The sequence below is a fragment of the Hypanus sabinus genome, unplaced genomic scaffold (assembly GCF_030144855.1).
Source record: "Hypanus sabinus isolate sHypSab1 unplaced genomic scaffold, sHypSab1.hap1 scaffold_1192, whole genome shotgun sequence".
NCBI classification, from domain to species: domain Eukaryota; kingdom Metazoa; phylum Chordata; class Chondrichthyes; order Myliobatiformes; family Dasyatidae; genus Hypanus; species Hypanus sabinus.
In genome coordinates this window covers 99,116-107,991 of record NW_026779253.1, presented here as the reverse complement: position 1 = coordinate 107,991, position 8,876 = coordinate 99,116, and the positions used below count along the sequence as shown (strand labels likewise).

At 49.3% G+C, this 8,876-nt stretch overlaps 1 protein-coding gene across 1 annotated transcript in view; it reads right to left on the bottom strand.

Annotated features, from left to right (window-relative positions):
- Positions 1 to 479: 479 nt before the first annotated feature.
- Positions 480 to 8,876, bottom strand: part of LOC132386523 (uncharacterized) — a gene marked incomplete at its 5' end in the record, with an annotated part of 67,896 nt that continues 59,499 nt past the window's right edge. The window contains 4 exons of the mRNA XM_059958813.1: positions 480 to 616; positions 2,343 to 2,462; positions 3,649 to 3,720; positions 3,892 to 4,021. Of these exons, the coding sequence (XP_059814796.1) occupies positions 480 to 616; positions 2,343 to 2,462; positions 3,649 to 3,720; positions 3,892 to 4,021 (459 nt within the window). The remainder of the gene's footprint in view (positions 617 to 2,342; positions 2,463 to 3,648; positions 3,721 to 3,891; positions 4,022 to 8,876) is intronic.

Sequence of the window (8,876 nt, the reverse complement as noted above, 5' to 3'; positions counted from 1 at the left end):
CTCAGCAAACTCTTCCCTCGCCTCGTGGAGCAGCCTGGGGAATATGCCGCCTTACTGCATTTTAACAAATTCAACACCTCCTCTTCCATAATATCAACATACTCCAGAACTTCAGTCTCACTTATATTGTCTTCGCCGTCAACAAGTTCCGTTCCACTCACCATAGATTGAGAGCCCGGCCACTATCGTGACGAGACCAAACGTAACTAAGCAGAGCAGGCAGATCTTACGGCACGATCTATTTCCGGTGTTCTGCACCGGCTCATGTTTCTGCGCACCTGTAGAGTGACCATTCAGCGTGTGTGTGAATTCAGCCATCTTCCCCAATTGGACTCACTCCCACACCTCATCCGCGCTTTCTTCTTACACCACATTCACCCCCTCCCTCTCTCAATCTCATCGACTTTCAGCCGTCATCACCGACAGTCCCAATTCCTTGATTTAGCAAAGGCTGACAGGTGTCTGACGGATTCCAGAGATCAGTCAGATCTCCCCTGAGCCTCCTCGGCTCCAGAAGAAGCGACCCAGGTGTCCGACCTCTCGTTGTAACACACGCCACCGAATCCCGGCAGAGTCCTGTTAAACCTCTCCGGAGGCTCCCCAACGCCCTGACATCCTTCCGATAATGGGGTGACCAGAACTGTAAACAATACGCCTGATTCAGCCTAGCTAGTGATTTTTATAAAGTTGCAACATAACTCCCTAACATTTGTACTCAATGCCTCGACTAATAATGTCAAGAAAGCCATCGGACTTAACCATCCCATCAAACTGTGCAGCCCCGTTCAGGGAGCTATGAACATGGACCCCAAGATCCTCTGCCCATCTAAAGTAAGGACATGTTCGGCACAGCACTGTGCTGCGAAGGGCCTTTGTTGTGATGTCGGTTTTCTGTGTTTCTCTGTTTCAACACTGTGTGTCATTTCTTTCATTTGACCTACCAATGTGCAACATTTTAGCGATACACACAAACTGCTGGTGGAACACAGCAGGCCAGGCAGCATCTATAGGAAGAAGCACTGTCGACGTTTCGGGCCGAGGCCTTTCTTCAACGACTAACTAAAAGGAAAGATACTTTGAGATTTGAAAGCAGTAAGGGGGGGAATGCGAAATTATAGGAGAGGACCGGAGGGGGTGGGATGAAGGATGAAGCTAACAGCTGAAGTGGTGATTGCCAAAAGTGATACAGCTGGAGAAGGGAAAGTATCATGGGACGGGGAGGCTTATGTTGAAAGAAAGAGGGAGGGGAGCACGAGAGGGAGTTGGAGAACAGGCAGAGTGTTGGGCAGAGAAAGAAAATATCAAACAACTAAATATGTCAGGGATGGGGTAAGAAGGCGAGGAGGGGCATTAACTGAAGTCAATGTTCATGCAACATTTTAGGTTTGTTCCTGTTCAACTCTATCTCTCCGTCTCCAAGCAATATCTGTAACTCAGCTACATCCTACTGAATTCCTTACCAGCCTTTTCCGCTCTCTACAGCACCAACTCTCGCCGTATCATCTGCAAACCTACTAAATCTACATTTGCATATAATATATACAATTTAATGCAGGTCATTTATTTACATTTAAGAGCCGAGTGGTAATTTTGCAGTTCTATAGGATCCTGTTCAGATCCCACTTGGGAGTATTGTGCTCAGTCCTGGTCGCATTGAGAAAACGTGGAAAACATATGACGGTCGCAGAGGAGATTTACAAGGACGTTTCCTGGATTGGACAGCATGCCTTGTGAGAATAGGCTGAGTGAACGCGGCCTTTTCTCCTTGCAGCGAAGGTGGATGAGAGTTGAACTGTTAGAGATGTTATGAGAGACATTATGAGAGGCTTTTCCCCAGGGCGGAAATGACTAGCACGATAGGGCCTGGAGTTAAGAAAACCAGGAAGAAGGCACAGAGGAGATGTCAGGGGTAAGTTCTTTAACTCAGAGGGCGGTGTGTGTATGGAATGGGCTGCCGGCGGCAATGGTGGAGGTGGAAACGATAAGGTATTTTAAGAAAGTTCAATTTGGTTGTATCGAACTTAGAATAATAAACGACTATGGGTAAAGCATAGTTTTTCTAAGCTAGGGACGCGCTGTCAGTTTTGTGGGCCGAAGGGCCTGCATTATGATGTATATTTTCTATGTTTCTAGGTTTCTAACCCACCCATCTGCAATTTCATCGAGATCTATTAGATACATCACAGACAGGGATTACTTGGGGAGCCGTGTGACACAGTTTTATTACCCTGATGGTGGTCAGGCTAAGGGTGACAGAGGAATTGTTCCAGCCAGATGCACTAGGAACTTGGACACCTGGGAGTATGGCACTCCGGACTGACGTCATCACGGTGAACTCTGACCTGCTTGTGCAGTGATTGGCAGCCCGCCGCGTCCGGAGGAAATGGGTGGATCTTGGTCCTCATCGATGCGCGGTTCCTCTTTCCGAAAGTTCAGCTCTGAGTAGGTGGAGTTCAGACCGTCTGGGAGAGAGAGAGAGGGAGAGAGCAGATAAGAAAGAGAGTGAGTGTTAGAGAATGTGGGAGGGTATCGCGAAGAGAAAGAATAGAGAACGTTGAGAAAAGAGAGAGAGACAAGTGACGGAGAGAGAAGGTGAGAATGAGGGAGAGAGGGTGAGGACGGAGGTAGAGAGGTGAGACTCGGAGGGCAGCAGAGGAGAGCGATGGGCAGACAGGAGGAGGTGCCGACAGAGCGATGGGCGGGAATATGTAAGAGAAATAATGGGGAAGGAGAACGGGGTGAAAGAGGCGGAGACAGAGGGGGAGAGAAAGGGGAGAGAGTCCGGAAAACGGAGAGATCAGATGGAGGTGTGAGAGAGGGCGAAAGAGAGGGGGACAGAGAAAAGGTGGAGAAAAGTGGGGAGGGATGGGGAAGAGAGAAAAGAGAATTTGAGATAGAGTGAGAAGAGTGAGGGGAGAGTGCGTCGGGGAACGGAAGAGAGCCGTGGATAGAGAGGAGGAGAGGGCGTGAGGGAAGTTGAGGGGCAAATGTGGGGACACAGCGAGTTTGGAAGACCCGGGGGGGGGCGGACCGGGAAGGATGAGAGGGAACGGAGAGAGAAGGAAAGAGCGCGAGGTGGAGAACGAGAGTGGTAGAGACGGTGACTGTGATAGAGGAGTGATGACAGGGAGAGGAGCAATGAGAGAGGATGAGGAGAACGGGACTTGTGGGAGACAGTAGGGAAAACGGGGAGAGGGAGAAAGATAGAGAGGGAGAGCGGAGAGGGTGTGACGAGGAGAGTGAGGGGTGGGAAGGGGAGAAAGGAAAAGAGAGTGGGGTTAAGAAAAGTGCGAGCGTTTATATATTTATACTGCTCTCCTTCCACAACCTCATCCCACAGAGCCCCTTCCTCCACACGGCACATCCCATGATACCTCTCCTCACCGACCCTTCTCAGAGCACACCCTCTTGAAAACATTCAACGGCGCTCCCTCTATACCGCTCCTCACAGGGCGCTCACTCCTCACAAATACCTCCCCATCGTCACGCCCAAAAATTTTACCCCTTTCCATCGTCTGTCCCACGCGTTCCCTCCGTCTTATGCTCAAACAGGCAACCATTAGGGTAACTACACTTTTGCCCTGAGATCTCTCAACAGGACTGGACATTACAGCTAAACAGGGTCAAAAGAACAAAGACAAAACTAACCTTGATCTGTCCGGACCCGGGACGCCGAGAGGGTCTTGAAATTAACTTGGGCGTACGATACATCAGGTTCAGCTGGGGACAGAACAGCGGGGTTCAGAGACAGAGTGAGGAACCCTCCACACCGCCCCATCACATAATCCCGGAGATCAGACAGAGAGTGAAGCTCCCTCCACAACGTCCCATCACAGACACCGGGGATAAGCTGCAGAATAGTGTTGTCTCCTGTCTCTCTGCCCCACTCACCTCGGGAAGGAGACCTTGAGTCCTTTTTGCCGAACTTCACATTCATGTGCCTCTCGCTCCGGTCCATCCTGCCGAGGATTCTCTGCGTCTCTGAGCTCAGACAGGGGAAGCAACCGTTGTCAGAGGAAGCCTGTGTTAACAAGCGGGTTAGACCGGCACCAACCAACGCCGGATGAAGAGTTGATGAATTGAGGAACCGAGAGCAAGGGGAGGAAGTGCGGGGAGCAGAGAGATTGAGGGTGTTGCAGTGGGTGGTCGTCAGAAATGAGAGTGGTTGGGGGAAGAGTAATGAGAGTGGGGAGAAAGAGGGGAGGATTTAGGGTCGGATTGAGATAGAGGTGGGTGACAATGGACAGACCGGCGAGAAGGGAGCGTGAGAAGGGGTGTGAGGGGAGAGGAGGGAGGAATGAGTGATGGAGACGGGTGAAATGGGCGGACAGAGTGAGACGGAGAAATAAAGGCAGCAGAGCTGGACAGTGATTGGGAAGAGAGGGCGACAGGGCGGGACGGTGAACGGAGGGGAGAGAGTGAAATCAGGATGAAACAAGGCAGAGGAGAGGAGGAGAGGAAGGATGGAGATCGGGAAGGAGATGAAGATGGATTCTGGGAGGACTGAGGGAATGTGGAATCGAAGGAGAGACATAGAACGGAAAGGATTTGGAGGAGGTGAGTTGAAACGGAGGGCAGGAATGAGGAAGGAGCGAACGTTCAATGGATTTTCTCAATCACACTGAGCCTGAATTATCCGGGACAGTTGAACCCACATTTGGTTCCTGCTTTGATGACTGAACGCTCCCACTGCTCCTGCTCATGACCGGGGCTTCAGACTCTCTGTCTGCCAGAAAGCGGGGCAGCAGGAGGTCCACCCAAAACCCCCCGATGAGAGTGAACCCCCTCCCTCCGAGTGAGGTGAACAGCTCTCCTCGAAACTCCTTCCCTCCACAGCCTTTCCTCGCTTTCCTCGTCCAGTGGCGCACTCTCTCTCTCCCTCCTTATTCCGTGGCATTCTCAGTGTCTTCGTCTCGTTCTCCTTCGACAAGCTCCACTTTTCATTCTCCCTTTCCCTCCCACCATTCTCTCTCTCACTTTCTATCCCATCTCCTTCCCCTCCTCAACACTTACTCTTTTCTCGACCTCCTCTCGCCCACATTTGCCCCAATGTCTCCTCTCCCCGATTATCTTATTCCACTCTCTACCCCATCTGCCCCTCACTTTTTCTTCTCTGCACGACCGCCACTCCTGTCGCCCTGACGCACAGATGTGCTTAAACACCTACCGATGGATTCTCTCTTCCCCCGACCCTTCCGAATGTCCACATTCATCTCCTACGGCTCTTCACCCGCCTCCCATTCTCTCCCATCGCACCTTCCCTCTTCTCTCTCCCACTCTTCCTCTCCCTTCCGTCTCCCTCATTCCCTCACTTCTCTCTTCACCATCGCCTCGCACTGGGTCCTTCTGTCCCGCTTACCTCCCCCCTTCACGACTTCCCTGTCACGCACCTTCCCTCTCCAGTTCCTCTCTCCTCTACACCTTCCCACTTTTACCTACCTTAATCGCTTTCTTTGATCCTCTTCCCTCATATTTCCTAATCCACCTCACTTTTTCCTTTACTCCTCCTTCCTCCTTTCACCCTTCTGACCCTGCACCTCCAACCCTCCCTCCCTATCTACGCCTCGCTACGCAACTACCGATAACCAGTTGTGACCGGCCCCCACGGGACGAGCTTCCCTGGTGGAGCGCTGAGATAAGGCAGCTCCACGCCACAATGCCCAACTCGGCATTGGCGACGCCGTCCGGCTCCTTTACCCTGGAGCATCAACACCTCCCTATGGAGCAGGTGTGACCGGCCCCCACGGGACGAGCTTCCCTGGTGGAGTGCTGAGATAAGGGAGCTCCACGCCGCAATGCCCAACTCGGCATTGGCGACGCCGTCCGGCTCCTTTACCCTGGAACATCAACACCTCCCTATTGAGCAGGTGTGCGAGCGGAATTTTCAGGACTGCTGTTAAGAGAACGAAGTTTTGCCGTATATGGGAGATATTTATTTCTCAAATATTGATTGGCCTCTCCCTAGAGCATGGGATTTAGAAGGGGTGGAGTCTGCTAGGTCTGTTCAGAAAAGTTTTTGACACAATATGTAGACAGGCCTACAAGAGGAGTGGCTCTAATTTATTTAGTTTTGGCGTCGCACTTGATAAGTCCTGATCTTCCACGTCTTATCCTCTTCCTCTTCACATACTTGTGGAATGCCTTGGGATTTTCCTTAATCCTGCTCGCCAAGGCCTTCTCATGGCCCCTTCAGGGTCTCCTAATTTCCTTCCTAAGCTCTTTCCTGCTAGACTTATAATCTCCCAGAACTCTAACATTACCGTGCTCTCTGAAGGTATTCTAAGCTTTTCTTTTCTTCTTGACTAGATTGATTTCAGCTATTATACACCACGGTTCCTGTACCCTACCATAACTTCCCTGTCTGATTGGAGCGTACCTATGCAGAACTCGACACTGCTAACCCCGGAACATCTGCCATCTTACTTCCGTACATATGCTTCCAATTTAAGCGTCCAATTTCATGCCTGATAGCCTCATAATTTTTCCTTTCTCTAATTAAACGCTTTTTTAACTTCTCTGTTCCTATTTCTCGCCAATGCTATTGTAAACGAGATAGAATTAACATCACTATCTCCATAACCCTCTCCAACTGAGAGATCTGACACCTGACCAGGTTCATTTCCAAATAGCTCTAGGGAGATACCAATCAATATTTGGGAAATTAAAATCTCCTATTACACCTTTCCAGGATTTGTTTCCCTGTCTGTTCCTCCATATTCCTGCTACTATTGGGCGGCCTATAAAAAAAACGCTATTGATCCCTTCCTGTTCCTAATCTCCAGACACAGAAATTCCGTAGACAATTCTTCCATGGCGTCCACCTTTTCAGCAGCCGTGACAGTCGTGGTCCATTTTGGCACCTTGCTATTTACCTTAGGAGATAGGTCTCAATGACGGTCGCAACCTGAGCACACACCCATCATCATCAGCGGCTTCACAGTGCAGAGAGCGGAAAACATCAACTTCCTTAGGCTGCAGATCTCCGATAATCTCACCTGGTCCAGGAACACCCCTGGGATTGTGAAACGGGCCCAGCAGAGATTGCACTTTCTGAGGAAACTTAAACAAGCATCACTCCCCACTAACATCTTAACTACATTCTACAGAGGCGTGGTTGAGAGTGTGCTGACCTTTTGCATCACAACCTGGTACTACAGCTGCAGTGTTGCCGACAGAAAAGCTTTGCAGGGGGTGGTTAGGGGAGCAGAGCAGGTTATTGGTGTCTCCTTACTCTGTGTCCCAGGCCTCTTGCAGAGTCGATGCCTCCAGAAGACAAGGGACAGCATTAAAGACTCCTCACTCCCTCTCCATAAACTGTTTGTTCTTCTGCCATGAGGGATACGTTACAGGAGCAAAAGAACTAAAACCACAAGGCTACTAAACAGCTTATATTTTGATTTTAACCGACATGTGGCTGTTGTGTTTTACTATTTATTGTTGTATTTACTATTTATCGTTGCGTTTGTTATGTTATGATTGCACTTGCCACTGGGAAACGCTGTCTCATTCTGCCCTGCAGAGCTGATGTGTTTGGAATGACAATAAAGTTTTTGAAACTTGAATCTTAATTCCCAATAATTCTCAGTTTCCACCTGCTTCCCGTTAGAAACTGCAGGATAAACAAGAATCCTGTGATCACAAGAAGGAGCTGCCAGTTCGTTAGTTGACTCCTGTACAAGTTTCTTTGGACGATCAGTTCTAAGTCTGGCATTGCTCCTGAATCCTCGACAAAAAAAAAAAAAAAAAAGACTGCGGTTAAAGAGTCCCTTGGCATCCATTCCACGCTCGCTACGACCGTAACTCCTCCCCACTCGGCCTCCGCGCCCGTGTTCAGCAGTAGGTCGTTCCACGGCCACGTTCTTGCAACAACTACCCAATTACTCATCAACAGTGCCACGCAGCAACCTCTCGCCTCTCTTCCTGTCCTTTCTAAAACATCCAAATTTCCGTCACCTGATGTAACCATTCCTGTCCCTGAGCCATTCAAGCTTCTGCAATGGCCACCACATCACATCTCCAAGGGACATAGCGTTTAAAATTCTGTATCATTTACCACAGCATTGCAGAGGGATAGAAACTAAAAAGTTAGCAAATCGTCGAATGCAGTAGGGGAGAATTTGATCCTGTCAGGCAGCAAGTTGGAAGCATAAATTGGGTTCAGGTCTCACAAAGCTGTACGAAATAAATGTGGCAAACCTTCAGTTGATATTTGCGTGGGGTTGTGCATCGGTCCGTTCCAAATAGAAAGGAAAGGATGGTGGAGTACAGGAACCGTGGCGTTCAAAGGCGGTTGTAAATCCAGTTAACAAGAAAAGAAGGCCTTACAAATGGTTCAGAAGACAGTTGATGACTGAGATCTAGAAGATTATAATATATGATGGAGCTTAAAAAATAAATTAAGATAGCCAGAAGTGGCCTTGGTGAGCCGGATAAATGTTACCAACAGTACATTCTATAAGTATGTGAGGAACAAGTGGATAAGACGTGAAAGAATAGGATGAATCAAGTGTGACAGTGGCAAAGTGTGCATGGAGGAGGTAACAGAGGTCCATAATCAATACATTGCTTCAGTACTCACTGGGGTAAAGGATTCTGGCGATTGTCAGTGTGTCTTTTAGCGGACTGAAAAGTTTGCGTACGAAGATAATAAAATCAAGTTGCCGAAATCACCGGGGAAGGAAGACAAGGCGACAGCGCGAGCCGAGGGAAGAGATTGCTGAGCCTCTGGCGATGATGATTGTGTCAAAAAATGGGGACGGGAGAGGTTCCGGATGATTGGAAGATTGTGGACGCTGTTCCTTTATTCGAGAAAGGGAGTAGAGTTAGCCCAGGAAATTATAGACCAATGAGACTTATTTCAGTGGTTGGTAATTTGA